We start from the raw sequence: 16902 nt of genomic DNA, 5'->3' as shown, positions 1-16902 counted from the left end.
TGACCAAGTGTCCTTGTTGTGTATCAGATCAGCTTCATCTCTTGTGTTCTGGAAGGTTGTGAAGCCCGTTAAACTGGCTGGAGTCACTCCACCAAACAAATCCTCTCAAAGTGATATTTGTATCTGCTCTGAAGTTTAGGTCAGCCTCTAAGTGTAAAGCCTTGTATCTTTCCTGCAGACCTTCCAGAGCCAGAGCACCTCAGTAATTGTGCTCTCCCTTTCAGCCTGCTCTGAAGACATGCAGCTTAATTCCTCTTAAATGTCCCAGGTTTTTACATCCTAGTGCAGCGCGGTGCCTTACTTACCATGTGATAGAGTTACATCAAGGAATTCACCGTGAAACCCCCCTTTCATTCCCGCTCGGGCTGGGGACGACACAGATATCTGATAACCAGTGAGAAAGAATTTGTAGTACAGGGGCCAATGTGTGGCGCTGGCCTATATGTAACAAGGCTTTCAGCCTCCGCTAAACACAGCTTACCACAACGTGTCATTTTTTTATGTTTTTATAATGATTGTCTGAACAGGTTACATTTTTGAAGGTTTGTTGTGGATTTGACACCCTGAGCACTGATTCCACCTCCTAAAGCCTGCTTATCTGTCCCCTCTCCACTTTTCTGTAATACTCTGTTTAAGGTAACACAAAGACCTCTTTAACATAACTCTTTACACAATAACGAACAAACTGAGCAGTGTCTGGTTTAAATAACCAAAGACTGATGTATACTTTTGGATTTAGGAGGTCTCTGAAGGTCTCTCTTTGGACATCTAACTAAAGGCCTTTGGTTCATACTGGGATTTGAAATACTCACTTTCTGTTGCACACACAAGAAACAATTGTTTGATTATGATTTTAGCCCGTTTCTGGCCCGAATTTTGAGCTGCTAGACTCATTTCAGAGTCGGACCGAATTTCAGCTTCTTCGGGCGTCGTTTGCCGTGCAGTGTACAGGGAGGGCCGAGGACAGATTAACTCCTCCCCAACGGCCTTCGGACAGTCAAATGAATTTCTGAAATGTCAGAAATCTCGCACAGTTGAAGCAGAGCCACAAGCAGAGCGTAGCTATCAAGATAACAGTGTACAATAGATGTAGTAAAACGTAGCTAGCTTACCTCCAATTCTCTCTGCAAAATGGACAAGCCATACTGTCCACGTCTTCCTCGCCACAGCGAGTCCATATACGCCGGCGTCTACTTTTTTAAGACGTTTCAGCAGACAGGATGGCACAGATGATCAAGCACGCCTTGTTAGCGTTGTGATCCATACAGACCTCTGCTAGCAAACAAACTTTACCTGTTTCAGAGCTTTCAAACAAATCTTTATTGACAACTGTCAACAGCCAGAACGGCCCGCAGGAGCCAACGGGCCCTGTTTTTTTTCTATTTTACATGTACAGTGTGATCACTCAGGTTGCAGCATGACAATCGGACCGTACAGTGTGATCACTCAGGTCGAGGCATGACAATCGAACCGTACAGTGTGATCACTCAGGTCGAGGCATGACGATCGGACCGTACAGTGTGATCACTCAGGTTGCAGCATGACAATCGGACCGTACAGTGTGATCACTCAGGTCGAGGCATGACAATCGAACCGTACAGTGTGATCACTCAGGCCGCGGCATGACAATCGGACCGTACAGTGTGATCACTCAGGTTGCAGCATTACAATCGGACCGTACAGTGTGATCACTCAGGTCGAGGCATGACAATCGAACCGTACAGTGTGATCACTCAGGCCGCGGCATGACAATCGGACCGTACAGTGTGATCACTCAGGTCGCAGCATGACGATCGGACCGTACAGTGTGATCACTCAGGCCGCGGCATGACAATCGGACCGTACAGTGTGATCACTCAGGTCGCGGCATGACGATCGGACCGTACAGTGTGATCACTCAGGTTGCGGCATGAGGATCGGACCGTACAGTGTGATCACTCAGGTCGCGGCATGACAATCGGACCGTACAGTGTGATCACTCAGGTCGCGGCATGACAATCGGACCGCACAGTGTGATCACATAAATCGTGAGCTTTGTCTTTACATCACCAACGATCTACTTGTACAGTAGGAGTAGGAGTTACACAACAGCATTTATACACTTGCACATTGTATGGCCTGCTTTAGTCACATAACTGCATCAGGGATCTGTAGTGTGTGTTTGTGTACTTTGTTGTTGTTTACTGGTGTATTTTGTTCCAGGAGCGAGTGTCCCTGCAGTTTCCTCGGAGCAGATTACGAACCGGGAGATGTGATCATGATGTCAGCAGGTGTTCAGTAAGTTCCTCTCCTCCGTCTCTGTCTTCCTACATCTTAACCCTCAAAACATTCCGAAATCTAAAAGGACTATTTCAGCATTCCCTTCATGTTAAATAATATTGATGATTAAAGAAACACTTCTCACTGACTTCAGGCAATGAAGTTAGCAAACAGTTAGAGACAGAAGAGGAAACCACTGGATGCTGTAGTTCAGTGAGTTATTCCATCACCCTGGATGAGGAGCTCCAGCCAGAACACTGGTATCAAGACAGAGACAAAGCTGTCTAAAGCTTAAAGGAAACACATTATTCATGTTTGAAAATAATTGCTGAAAACGTGAACAGACTGAACTACTGTATATATTACTAAATTGTGGAGTTAGACTTTTAATCTTTTTTTCACCATTTTTGGTTCAGGATTTTTTGGGCGTGCCTGAAATCGTGGCTCGATGACGCACAACCTCGGAGCCCATCAGCTATTGGTCTGACTAGGATTTAGCCTCTGGGGGCAACGACCAATATTTCTGGGGTTCTGGTGTAGCCGGCAGGCATCCGGGCCAAGACTTCCTCTTCCGTGTGCTGCTTATTGTTTACAGTTCGATTAGCAACTCGAGATGTGAGACTGGAATTGGAATTGAGTTTTTAAACCAATAAAAAGCAAAATCATTGTCAGACGATAGCTGAAGGGTTCCCAGATTTCATTTTGGCCAATGCGTTTCGCCTCTTTTTCTCTCCACACAGACCTTCAATTCAATTCAATTAAATTTATTTTTGTATAGCGTCAAAACACAACAGAAGTTATCTCAAGACGCTTTATATATAGAGCAGGTCTTAGACCGTACACCATAGTTTAGAGACCCAACAAGATCCACCAAGCGCACTGTGGCCACGAAAAACTCCCCGATTACTGGGAAGAAACCTGGAGCAGAACTGGGCTCTGGGTGGGAGGCCATCTGCCGAGACCGGCTGGGGGGATAGAGAGAGAGAGAGAGAGAGAGAGAGAGAGAGAGAGAGACAGAGAGAGAGAGAGGGAAACAGCCACAATAATAGCCCAGCAGCTGTAATAACTAATAGAAGTAGGACTAATAACACAAAACCAATAGTAGTGGATGTAAAATAGTGATTATACAACTATCGGAATTGATGTCATTGGGTCGTCCTCAGACGGGCTTTCAAGTGGAGCTTCCAGCTATCTCAGTCCTCCATACATCTGGCTAGCTCGCCAGCACTGTCCATCATCTCTCCTCAGTACGTCCATGTATGTTGGTGTGGGACGTCCCTGTGATCGATGCCCGTGCGTTGGTTCCCGCAGCATCAGCATGCTTGCTGGGAGTTCTTGATGTCTTTGGCAGTGACCGAGAAGTCTCATTCTCCAGGCTGCCACTTTGTCACTAAGCCTTGGTAGTCCCTCGTACATACAAAATTAATTAATTATGGTAGCAGTTGGTGTCAAGCAGGCAGCGGACGCGGTAGCAGATGCAGCCACAATCCCGGTGACATCCAGATCCAGGTGAAACCCCGCTCCAAGTGTACCCCTTCTCCAGGTATAACCTCGCTCCAGGTGTGACCCCGCTCCACGGTTACCTGCGAGACAAGGAGGCACAAGGAATGTAGTTAGTAACAATGAATGTGACATGAATATATACAGAAGGAGAGAGGAGCTCAGTGTGTCATAGGAAGTCCCCCGGCAGTCTAGGCCTATAGCAGCTTAACTAGGGGCTGGTCAAAGACAGCCCTAACTATAAGCGTTATCAAAGAGGAAAGTCTTTAGCCTACTCTTAAATGTGGAGAGGGTGTCTGCCTCCCGGTCTGAAACTGGGAGCTGGTTCCACAGAAGAGGAGCTTGATACCTTTTACCTGCATTCAACCAAACCCACTACTCGGACTACAAACAGAAACCAGAACGCTTCCGGTACCAAAATCTTGTGCTGTTGCCTGTTGTGTATAGAGACTATCTTAGCAAAACCCCTCACCTAATAACTATAAAAAGTAGAGCGCATAGCATCAGTGGTTCTCCCACTCGCGAGTTATAACACTTACTTACCACAGCCTACAGTTTGCTAGCAAGCAGTGGTGTACTGGCCATCTGACATACCCAGACAAATCCCAGTGGACCGCCGCTTCACCTGGGTGGTTAATAACACATTTTTCTGTGGTATGACCGAGTCAGAACACATATTTATTTTTGCTTTAGCCAGACTTAAAGTTTCTGGTTGTTGCTGTGGGTCTGATTTCCTCACATTTCTTCAATAAAAACACTCAGTGGTTTCATGAGGTTCTGCCTCCTGTCAGTCACAGTGCTACTCCATCTTCAACAGGAAGAACTTGATTCAGAATATTTACTGAGAACTAAAGTAAAAGTCTAAAGCCTCTCTAGTGCTCCCCTTGAAGCCGCAATATCAATTAGACTGACTAGCAGTATGAAAAATATACTATACTAATACTAATATACTGACCATTAAAAAGTGAAATCACTTGTGTAGAGTAGTGCTAGAGAGAATGAAAAAGAACAAATATTGAAGATGGAAAACCATAAAACTAAATGACGGAAAACAAGAAATGAGCAGAAACTGCAATGACTCTGGAATAGTCTCCAAGAGATGCTTGTATTTGTATTTATTAAAGTATTAGTCTCCTGTGTAGTTTCTGTATTTACCCTCATCACCCTGTCCTCTCTGTGTTCCCTTGCAGACTCTGTGTGAACGGTAAACTGGTGTCCCAAACAACACAAAGTGGTACGTCACTTTAATCCAAAATGTTTTTCAGTCCATTCGTGTTATTTCTTCAGCTGGTATTAAGTGGGCTGATGCTTTGTTCCACATGTCACATGAATGTTTATTATTCTATTATGATTATAAAATCTGTGCTTTCTACGTATGCGTCACTTCATCACAGATGATACATTTCTCAATCACCATTGGATCTTTTCTGATCCAATCTTTTCTTTTCTGCCTCTCTTCTTTAACAAACAGAAGAGAGGCAGAAAGGAGCAGCATTGTACCTCTGCTCTCTGGTTACATTTAGATACTGGACTTACAATGTCAGGTCACTGGACATTTTAACATTAGCTGTGCTTTTTCACACTGAACTTGGGAAAAGTGGGTTTAAATACTATGCTGCATACAAATGGAACAAGCTCCAAAAAATCATGGAATTACTTTCTCTTATTTCACTTGAACATTTTAAAAGGTTGTACTTATGTATTTGCGATCACACTGTAAATCCTTTTCTTAACTGTGAAAATGTATGTGAATTATCTGTGTGCATATCTATGCTTAAAACTGGATGTGTTTATTCTTTTTGTACACAGGTCTCAAAGAGACTACCTGTTTAAATACAGGGTCAAATCAAATAAACCCATGGTGACTCAGTGGGTGAAAGACAAACAGAGAGCACATCCTCCCTCTCTCCCCCAGGCTTACCCCTAGGCACAGAAATGAACATAAACATGGAACAATTCTACCACTTATGTAATTGTCCTTTTTGACCAACATTAATTATAAGGAGCTTAAACTGTTGTGTAACGCCAAACATGGGAGGAAAGGGATAGAGCGTGGTGGAGAATAATACTGAAGCTACTGGATCCTCTAAACTTACTAACCTGTAATTTCTTCTTCTCCTCTTCCAGACATGTTGTGTGCAGCTGGTCAGCTCTACCAGAACTGCTCAGAGGGGGACGATGGGCTCCTGTCAGGAAGGGGCGCGGCCTGCGAGCGCACCTGCGAATCCTACCTTCTCAACCTCACCTGCTCGACACATGAGCCCTGCGTGGCCGGATGTGCCTGCCCTCCTGGGTGAGTGATGTCTTGCCCCAAGTATTTTGATGGAAGTTCATGACCGCCAATATTACAATGAAATAATTGAATCAAGCTGAAATTTTAATTGCCATTTTTTGCGTGTATGCTGTTTGAGAAATCTTAAAGGGGACACATATTATGAAAAACTTTTTCAGTGCTTGTACACATACATTTGGGTATCTGTGCCTACGAACCCACAAAATGTGGATAAAACAACCCAGTCCGTTTTTTGTGAGCTGCCTAGATCAGAAAACATTAGATTCAACAAGCCTTTCAGATTTATTCATATTTTTCTCTTAAGCCAGTAAGAGCAGACTAAGCTTTTTCAGGAGGGGAGCTTAAACGGAGCGTTTCAGACAGACGGTGAATACAGGTATATTCATACAACATGAACACATGAACATTAAAGCATGTAAACATATTCCAGTAGAAATACAAGTATGAACCTGAACATGAGCATGATGTGTCCCCTTTATGAAAAGAATGCAAATGTTGCTTTTACTAATATGAGGATGAAATTGTGACTCCATTTCATGCTTTAATTTCAGCAAACACAATCTATCGTATGACATGCTGTACAATCTGGGGTGTAAGAAAATATTGATACACATGAGTATCACGGTATTATATTGTGCAATACTGTATCGACTCCACCAAAATCCGACAGCCTGTCGTCGGGCCTGGCCACTGTTCGATCTTTCGGCGGTAGCAGCGGGCTCAGTTTTAAAGCTAGAGTGAAGTAGTAGTAGTAGTAGTAGTACTAGTACTAGTAGTACTAGTAATACTAACATGATATGAAATAAGAAAACCAAAGGAATCCATTAGTACAAACCATGTCATGCTGGCTTGTCGTGAAGGAGGCCAAATAACATTTTGGTGAGGACAAACTGTCATTTTCAAAGGGGTCCCTTGACCTCTGACCTCCAGATGTGTGACTGTAAAAGGGTTCTATAGGTACCCACGAGTCTACCCTTTACAGACATGCCCACTTTATGATAATCACATGCAGTTTGGGGCAAAAACAATGTAGTTTTTTGCATGCACTATAAATGTGTTATTTTTGCCTATTCTAAAATGGTTTATTTCTGATGTGTTCATTATACTATGAGAGTTTCACTAAAATTAAATTAAAAAAATAGCAAAACATCGCCTTACTTACAGTATTACAATATATTGAATCATTACCACTGTGTCATGATACGTATCGTATCGCCAGTTTTTTGCACAGCCCTAAATTCATATCACAGCAGCAATATCCTGCAAATGTATCACACACTGTCTCTTACAGTGCAGCCCTCCTTGTTGCTGACTGGCACTGATGTGGATTTATGTAGGAGCTAATATTTTTTTTATAATGTGCAGTTGAACCCCAAAATGTCCTCAGCTGTTTGATATGAAGGTGTATTACGTACACGTGTGAAGGTGAATCAGGTTGATTCTGCAACAGAGCGTGACCTTTTTCTTGATGAATAAAGGTTAAGAAATGACTTTGTAGGTCTGGTGAAATCTAAAGCTCTGAGTGTGCCAGGCTGACTGTGTCACTGAAGCCGGGGTCAGCAGTGGGTCGGGCTGCAGACTGGTTAAAGACTCTCTAAAAATGTCACACGAGCCAGGGATAATCCTCCGACCCTCCTCCTCTTAGCTCTGCAGGAGGATGGCACTGGGTCAAGGATACAAACCCCTGTACGCTGGTTACCTGGTGGAGAGGGGGGGTCTTCATTTGGGCATTGATCCTTATTGATGGTGACTATGATTAGTACAAACAGGACCACTGCTACCATTGAGTAGTTTCATAATTCTGATAATACAGTGAATTGTTAAAAATTAATTTAGTGTTTTTTTTATTGATTGTGGAAAACAGTCACAATTCCAACTGTGGCCAAAATTGCCATTTTTTTCCTCTCACTTTGATTTTTCAAGACCAATTTCAAACTTTCTTGCACGGACTGCTGGTCATAATAATACAAAACAACCTGAGCAAACAGGTCAGGACAAAAGTGATTAGATTAGATTTTTTAAAGATTTGAACGTTCACCTGACTCACTGGAAATTGTTCAGGTTGGTCAGAAGAATTATTCTGAGCCACATGTTGATCTGTTGAGATTCAAAGAAATGGATTGTAACTTCTGGTGAAAACTCACCCAATGCCTGTTGAGGCAACGGTATTTTTTTAATTTTGTTTATTTAGTTCTTTACAACCATATCTTTTGACGAGTCTTAGATCATCTGTAGGAGACAAAAGTCCTCAGAACCGGCCGATGATGTTGACAGACATCACGGAGTAGATTACAGTCATCTGATCCCTGTAATCCGCTCTGGCTGTCGGCCTGAAAGGAGGGTTAAGTGCTTTCATTCTGTGACATCAGCCAAGAGTCATCCTGATTACAATATGCACCTGCAGGGGTTAGCAAAACATATCCTAGTTTATGACGCTTTGGTACAGATTACAGAGCTGATGGTAGCTGGCAACAGAGGCCCTATGATCTGCAGGTCACTAATACACATCTGATATCTAATCAATGATTTCTCTTTCACTTAAATGCAGAACTGACAGAAGAAGAAGCAAAACAAGAGTAATATTCAAGTGATTCAAATTCAAAACATAATTGAGAACACAAATTTAAAAAGCAAAAGATGAGAATATTAATCAACACACAGCTAAATATACATTTGAAGATACAATGTGCATATTAGATACAAATCATGTCAGATTATATTAGTTTAAGATCCCATAACAAAATCAGCAATCACCCTTAAAAAGTTGATTTTGTAACACAATAAAGGAGCCTCGTAAAATGAAAAAACATGTCTAGAAACTGATATCAATCTCAAAATAAGGTTGTCCGACACGGGCAACACGCTTCAACAGACCGAAACATTTCCATCTTGAGGAACGTGCTGCAGCTTTAGAATCAATGCTAATTCAAAACACTTATGAAAATCCAAAACAAATCCAAAATAACAAAAATGGGCTGCAGAAAGCCAAAACAAATTCACTACATTTATTTATTTGCAGCACGTTTTTGTTGTTGCATTTGTTTTGGATTTATGTGTATGTACAGTATGTACAGTTTATACAGTATGTACAGTACAGTATATACAGTACGTACAGTATATGCAGTACGTACAGTACAGTATGTACAGTACTTACAGTACAGTATGTACAGTATATGTATATGTACAGTATGCACAGTATATGTACAGTACAGTATGTACAGTATATGTATAGTATGTACAGTATGTACAGTACATTATGTACAGTATATGTATATGTACGGTATGTACAGTATATGTAAATGTACAGTACATACAGTATGTACAGTACGTACAGTATTTACAGTATACGCATATGTACAGTACGTACAGTAGTATGTACAGTATGTACATATTGTACATTAGTATGTACATGTTGTACATTAGTATGTACAATATGTACAATATGTACAGTGTGTACAATATGTACAATATGTACAATATGTACAGTATGTACAGTATGTATGTGTTTTTGAATTGGTATTGTTTGTGAAGCTGCAGCACGTTTCTCCTGATGGAAATGTTTTGGGCCGTTGCAGAATGTTTCTCCAAATATCAGCCACTGTACAAAATGATTGACAGGTGTATTAATACACTAACAGCCGACAGCAACTAAATTTAAGTTATTTAGGCTTTCTGATGCTGTGAAAAAAATTTTTACACAAGTAATGCTGGTCAACACCAGAGATTGTTGAAAAATCCAATATCATAATATTTTTTTAACTTGAACACTTGACCGTTTTTTTTATAAAGATTCAAGATTCAAGATTCAAGATGTTTATTGTCACGCCAGTTGTACAGGTACAAACGTGTGAAATACTTTTTTCTGGGAAGCTCCATTAAAATAATAAATTATATTACATTTACATTTACATTACATTTACATTTACATTACAATTATAAAAGGAAATACTTTATACAAGGGCATATTAAGAACATATACAGGCATATTAAGAACATATGTATTAAGAATATATACAGTATATACAGTATAAGAAATATTTTTGTGTAAGATACCTTGAATTTGAAGATTACTCAGTTGAAAAACTGAATCAATGGAGCAGTAAAACAGTAATATTTTGTATATTTTGTCGCTGATTTATAACTTTAAATCCTTGAGTATGAAGGTGAATATGCGTTTTATATTGTCAAATAAATTCCACACGAGTACACCCTGATTAACCTTCCCCATTGCTCAGGTCAGTCCCTTATAAATAGCATCAGTGTGTATTTGGTCTAACAGCGTTAAACAGCATGACACAGAGAAAGGTTAGATAGGTACAGAGACGGCCTTTAGTCATTCTGCTCCTCTGACCTCACCGCCGTGATTCATTTATTCCAACTCGCCACTTTAAGCAGGATGACCTTCATGGTGACGAGAATCTCTCAAGTCATGGTACGAGTGTTTAATAACTCCCTGGAACCTGAGAGTTTATGAGCTAATTCCTAGAGTAAATATGGACACAAAGAGATCTCATTTAGCTCCCTGATGACTAAGAATAAGATAAGAGCAGTGAGGGGGAGATATTTTAACGGTCGAGGTATGAGTCTGATATTTGGAAACTTGTTTTTCATAGTTTTGAGAATAATGAGAGCTTGTTTTTACAGTGGCAGACTTTCTGGCTCAGATCGAATGAAACTGAATGTAGTTTATTATTGACTATCTTATGTAGGGATTTGTCTCTTCAGTACTTTCGCTGTTTTTATCTGCTTGTTATTGACTTTACTTCTCTTGGCTACATCCACATCAGAAGCAGGAAGATGTGTGAAATAGTCATTACAGTCTGTGACCATATAACTGGGAAGAAAAAGTTCGGAAACTTGTGTTTGGTGGATTATTTCTCTGTTGTTACAATGCTAAATGGCATTGTATTTTACATGGTTGGGAAAACTGTTTATCTACCTTAATACACCGTCAGGAGTATGTGGAGATATGGGATCGCCACTGTCTGCAGAATCTCATCCCGGTATCTCACTGCATTGAGATGGCCTTCAATGATGACAAGCCTTGTTTTGCCAGTGAGGGAGATGCCGGCCCACACCATGACACTGCCCCCACCAAAAGCTGTTACTCCATTGGTGCAACAATCAGCATAGCGTTCTCCACGTCGTCTCCATACTTTGACCCTGCCATCCAACTTTCACAGACAGAACCTGGACTCATCACTGAACATGACATTCCCCCACATGTTCAGGTTCCATTGTCTGTGTTGTCGACACCAGCGCAAACGGGCCTGACGGTGAAGGGCAGTCATTGCAGGCTTCCTGGTAGCCTTATGAGAATACACTGTTTACCATTGGCAGAGCTTTTTGGCAGATTTTTTCTTGGGCGCTACCCACATAATCAGCTGTGCTGCTCATCCCACAAATGCATGATCCTTACAAGTTGGACATCATTGTGAAGGTAAATAAACAGGCTTTCCAACGATGTAAAATACAATGACCATTAGCATTGTAACAACAGAGAAATAATCCACCAAACACAAGTTTAACAACTTTTTTTTCCCAGTTTATTTCAGCAGTATGGATAAAGACATGTTTCTTTCTCTTTCTTTAAAATGAGATTTATCAGTGTTTGAATGCCTAAATGATTTCTTCAGACTCTCAAGTTTGAAGTTTCTATCAGCGAATTTGTGCTGTACTGTACATAAACATCCTATAAATAACAGGAACGAATATTTTGTCAGATCTGGGTCAGAAAAACTATCACGCAGCAATATGAAATACCAAATCATTCAGAGTTTGAAGTTTTACATGTGTTATGTTGGATATACTGTATAGATTCCACCACAGCATTCAACGGTGAAGATCCCCTTAGAGATGACACATGCAAGACACAGACAGATTTGGAGCTACTGGACCGGATGGCAAACTAAAAACAGATTAGATAAATAACACAAGGATCATAAACGCAGGATATGGGTGTAGAGGTTGTGCATGTTTGTGCAGGTAGAGTCTGAAAAAAACTGCATCATAAGGTACCTTGAGTTTTCTTGTAAACACACAAAAGTTCTGTTTACATTTACATTTACATCATAAGGTAGAAAATAACTACTGATGAGTAAATAAACTGAGTAATAAACAGATTATAAAGTGTACACATGGATTGAACTTCATGACCTCAACCCTGCGACATGTATACTACAAGGATGGTGCTTTCTGTCAGCAGCGACACCTGTAAGTAGCTAATCAGTCGCATGTCTTCAACTGGTTGGCTTTGGTTTTCTTTTCTAAAACAGACAGCAGATAATAAGCAGGTGTTCCTTCTGTCATATTAATACTACACTTAGATGATTATCATGAAAACAGAAAACAAAAAACTCAAAGTCAACTGCAAGGTATTCATCTGCAGCAGGACTTTAAAACCTGTAATGGGAAATAATTAGCTGAGGTGCTGACAGAAGAAGCCATTGTGTTTTCATTCACAATGGCACACTTTGTTTATGATCAAAATGTAGACCATTCATTCCTTCCTCATTCTGTGACAATTAGCCGAGCTGAACTCATATGAACCTGGACCTTCAGGTGCAGCACAGGACCACGCAGCATACCACAATCTGGTTTGGATTACAGTACGTATATACATACAATCGTAAAAACAACAACAACTGGAAACTGGATGGTTTCTGTTTCAAAGTTCCAATGCAGCAAAATGTTGGCATTGTACGTTTCTGCAAACCACGGATATGTTGAATGTCGATGTTTCTGAACCAAAATAAGTTTCATAAAAATGTTTCATGTCAGCCTTGTGTCATGCTTGCAGAAACGCACAATGCCACGTGTTAACGTTGTGAAATGATTGGTTGGGTTTACGCAACAAAACTACTTGGTTAATGTTAGAAAAAAGGTCATGATTTGTGTTGAAATAATAACGTAACAACGTAACGTAACAACGTAACGTAACAACGTAACGTAACAACCATAACTATTATTATTAATTAAGAGATTGCAAATTAAAAACATTTTATATTTCAACGCCCATTTTATCACTTTAAATAAATATATCATTATGGATGGATGGATGTTATTTTCATACAATGTCAGCTGAATATCCTGATTTGTGTATGATGAGTGCAGGCATAAGTGTAAACCAACAACTGATTTTACAGTGTTTATGCACTTAGGTCAGTTTTGAGCTTGTGCCTGATAGCAATATGTACGTGTTTAATCCACCAACTTTGCTTGAAACTGAGTGGCCACTTGTAGCCCTTTTCCACTGCAGGAACGTTAAAACCATTATCATGGGTTCTGCTTATGTTTCCACTGTTCTCCGCTTGCTTCGGGAACGAGTTCCTGAAGCTAAACTTTGGCTTTGCTCAGTGGTAGCTAATTAAAGTTTCAAGTACTTTCGACCGGCAGTGCTGGCGATTGTGATTGGTCAAGTAGACGTATTGTCACATTCCAACAAGGATGACAACAAGAAACACAACAGTAACCATCATTTTACTACTACATCTGTAACAACCAAGACAAGCGATACCATTATGAGTGAGTGGATAGAAACAAAAAGGTGGACCATAAGATTTCTGCGTCCGGTAGAAATGGGATAACACGTCGCCAGAATAAAATGTTGGCAATATACTTTTCTGCAGACCGTTTCAAAACTGCATTCCGAATTATGTTTAAGTTTTGGTAACAAAACTACTTGGTTAGGTTTGGTTAAAGATCATGGGTTGAGTTAAAATAAGTACGATACATTTGGTTTCACATGGGACACGAACACCAGTTTTCTGGGTGAAAGTTGTTTGACCCATCCAAAAACAAACGTAACCCGGGAGAAAATATGTTCCCTCGAAAAGTTATTGACAATGCAGTTTCGTTGTATGGGAACATCATTTTTAGGAGACCAGACTGCACACAGCCAAAATTTAAACATGAATATAGAAAAATAAAGGATCACAATGCAATCAATTGAGCAAACTGAGAAACTGCAATGTAATTGAAAGCACTGGTTGTCATTTGGGCCACTGACCTGCCAGTGCTCTGGATTCTCTGTCAGCTCATTAAGTTATAAAGTTATATAAAGTCGTATCTCATGTTCAATTCAATTCAATTCAATTTATTTTTATATAGCGTCAAAACATAACAGAAGTCATCTCGAGACGCTTTATTTATAGAGCAGGTCTTAGACCGACATCATAGTTTATAAACCCAACAAGATCCACCGAGCGCACTGTGGTCAGGAAAAACTAATGTAAATAACAACAACACCACTTCTTACATTGTTTTCTGTCCCACAACTGCTGACTTCACTGGCCTACTTTACAACACATGAAAATTATGTATGATTTAGTGTATTTGATATTCATACTGTATGAAGTCATTAAAAGTATGTGAGACAGTTTCTGCTTTTGTTATCTGGTATAATGAAACCTGTGATCTTCAGTGGGTGTGCACAACACTGGCTGCATCACAGACAATCAACCCATCGCGCCGTCTGGCTCGCCCGTCGCCACTCTATACAACTACATCTTCCTCAGCCACTTTAACATCTGATGGAATTAAATTGAAAATGAGGGCTGTGTTTATGAGGATTTATTCATAATGTGCCCGTAGGTCGGGAGAATGAATGATTGTAGAATCTTTGATCAGAGTAATTGATACGGCAGCTTGGCAGGCGGATAAAGGAAGCTGTTAACACCGTTTTATCGGGGGTGTAACTCTACTCAGATGAACCTGAGGTTTGTGGCGGGACCATTCAGTATGTCACTTCATTGTCTGCAGCCTCGCCAGCGGATATAGCTCAACCCTGGATATTACAAGATACGTATCAGCTTCGTCTCGCAGAGTGGAAAGCAAATGGAGGCATCCAGACAAAGACTGTTTCTCTCTCTATCTCTGAGAATCCTAATTGTCTGGTTTTCTCATGTAGCTAACGAGTGTTACCGCTTTTCATCCACAGTCGCCCACCCCTGAAACTCTCTCCCTCTTGTTTCCTGGCATCGCTCCGCTCTGGAAGCCAACCTGCTTTGGCTATGCCTCTGTCGTTCTCTTGGCAAAGAAAGGTCCCCATAATCTGGGTTAGAGATGAACACAGGAGCTCCAGATGATGATTGTGTTATAACATGATAGCATCCTGTTAGCCCACAGTTCTTGAATGATAACTCCAAATTACACTGCACTGACATCTGAGGCTCTTTTATTGGCCTACCATTCAGATTTCAGTCAACCATTCAATCAGCTGATTCTTCCTCTGATCACAGACCTTCAGCTAGGACCACATCTACTGCTCGTCTTTGGTCCATTGATGAGAAGTTAGTATAAATTACCGAGACGTCCTTGTACCTAAAACCGCCTGCTCATATGAACTCTGGACAATGTCTGGAGTTGCCCTGTCACACATGTACTACACAACAGAAGACATGTCAGACATGTTCTCACCTACTGGAAATACTCTGGTCTGGATCGATATGTTGATTCAATTATCAACGACCAAATATCATCCATGCAAAGTGAATCATATTGATACATATCACCATCTTTAAGATATGCCTTTATGGCACGTCTGTGTCACCATTTCCGTCCAAACGCACCCCCTTTCAACAGAACCAGTAATAAAATTGTCAATTCATATTTTAGTTGCTTTTTGTGACTTGATATAAATGTAACCGATAGTGTTAAATGGGCATATGATATCGCCTCATATCGATTGCAGGCCCCTGACTTGAATCAAATGGAAATCGTATCGTGGCAGACTCGGTGATATCAGCAAATATTGACCAAAGAATTGATTAAATATCGTATTGTGATTTACACTGTTAGTAGAGCGTGCAGGAGGCAGGACAAGACGCGAATTACACCCCGGTAACGTAGCTGGTTCATAATTTGGTCATAAAGAACCGAGTCTCTTGCCATTCCTTGAATTTGTCTGACGATTTTGGCCCTTACCAACATAAGTTCCCGAATCTCGTTGTCTCTCCAGTTTGACATTTTTGTTGGTGTCTTCAAGTAATGCTCTTCTTCTTCACCCTCGAATGTTTGTTTTCTTCCGATTTTGCGCCAACTGCTTGATGGAGACGTCATCAACACTCAGACAATGAGCAGCTCTATTCACACATGGGCTCGATAGGACATTACACAGACTTTGTACCATGGAGCTAGCAGGGTGAAGTCCATTTAATGATTCAGACATTTGCGTTCTCACATACAGCTCCTTTGGGTAATGTCTGGATAAGTTCAGGGTTGCAGTGCATGTTTGAAAGTTGCTCAAATAATGAATATCACATTCACATTATCATTATGGACATCATCATTATTAACCCTTTCAACAAGCGTTTTCTGATCTGCCACCTCTGTGGTGAAGTCTAGTTAGGTTCAGCTACCTAAAACTATGTAAGGTTAATGATAGGGAATGAGCTGCTTAATGGTTGGGAAAAAAAGGATAAGAATAGAATTATTATATTATTTGAATTAATGCCAAAATCTATAACAAAACTTATCGAAAACTCATAATGGTTAAACATACACATCTTCACGTCCCGTGTGAAACCAGAAGTCAACGTTGATTTATTATATCCCCGCGACAACGTAGTCGGGGGTATATAGCGCTCCGCGTGTCCGTCCTTCCGTCCGTCCTTCCGTTCGTTCGTGTGTCACACTTTTGTTTCCGGAGCAGAACTTGGAAACTATTTAACTTATGAACTTCAAATTTGGAATGATGGTTGACAGTGTGGTCTAGTTGTGCCTTTTTGGGGTTAGGAGTCCAGGGTGCCCAACAGTTTTTAAATTTTGGCCAAAGATTTTTTTTCGACCTCAATTTTGTTTCCGGAGCAGAACTCGTTCCATTCGTTCCAAAAGGGCAAAACCTTTGGCCC

At 40.7% G+C, this 16902-nt stretch overlaps 1 protein-coding gene across 1 annotated transcript in view; it reads left to right on the top strand.

Moving 5' to 3' along the window:
- The window catches only part of otog (otogelin), a 110738-nt gene that overhangs the window by 37484 nt on the left and 56352 nt on the right, over positions 1-16902 (top strand). The window contains exons 21-23 of the mRNA XM_074624045.1: positions 2203-2277; positions 4950-4993; positions 5887-6052. Coding sequence (XP_074480146.1) covers positions 2203-2277; positions 4950-4993; positions 5887-6052 — 285 coding nt within the window. The remainder of the gene's footprint in view (positions 1-2202; positions 2278-4949; positions 4994-5886; positions 6053-16902) is intronic.

Source organism: Sebastes fasciatus, chromosome 2 (genome assembly GCF_043250625.1).
Source record: "Sebastes fasciatus isolate fSebFas1 chromosome 2, fSebFas1.pri, whole genome shotgun sequence".
NCBI classification, from domain to species: domain Eukaryota; kingdom Metazoa; phylum Chordata; class Actinopteri; order Perciformes; family Sebastidae; genus Sebastes; species Sebastes fasciatus.
Note: the sequence above shows the minus strand (reverse complement) of the source record. Positions and strands in the feature narration are given on the sequence as shown.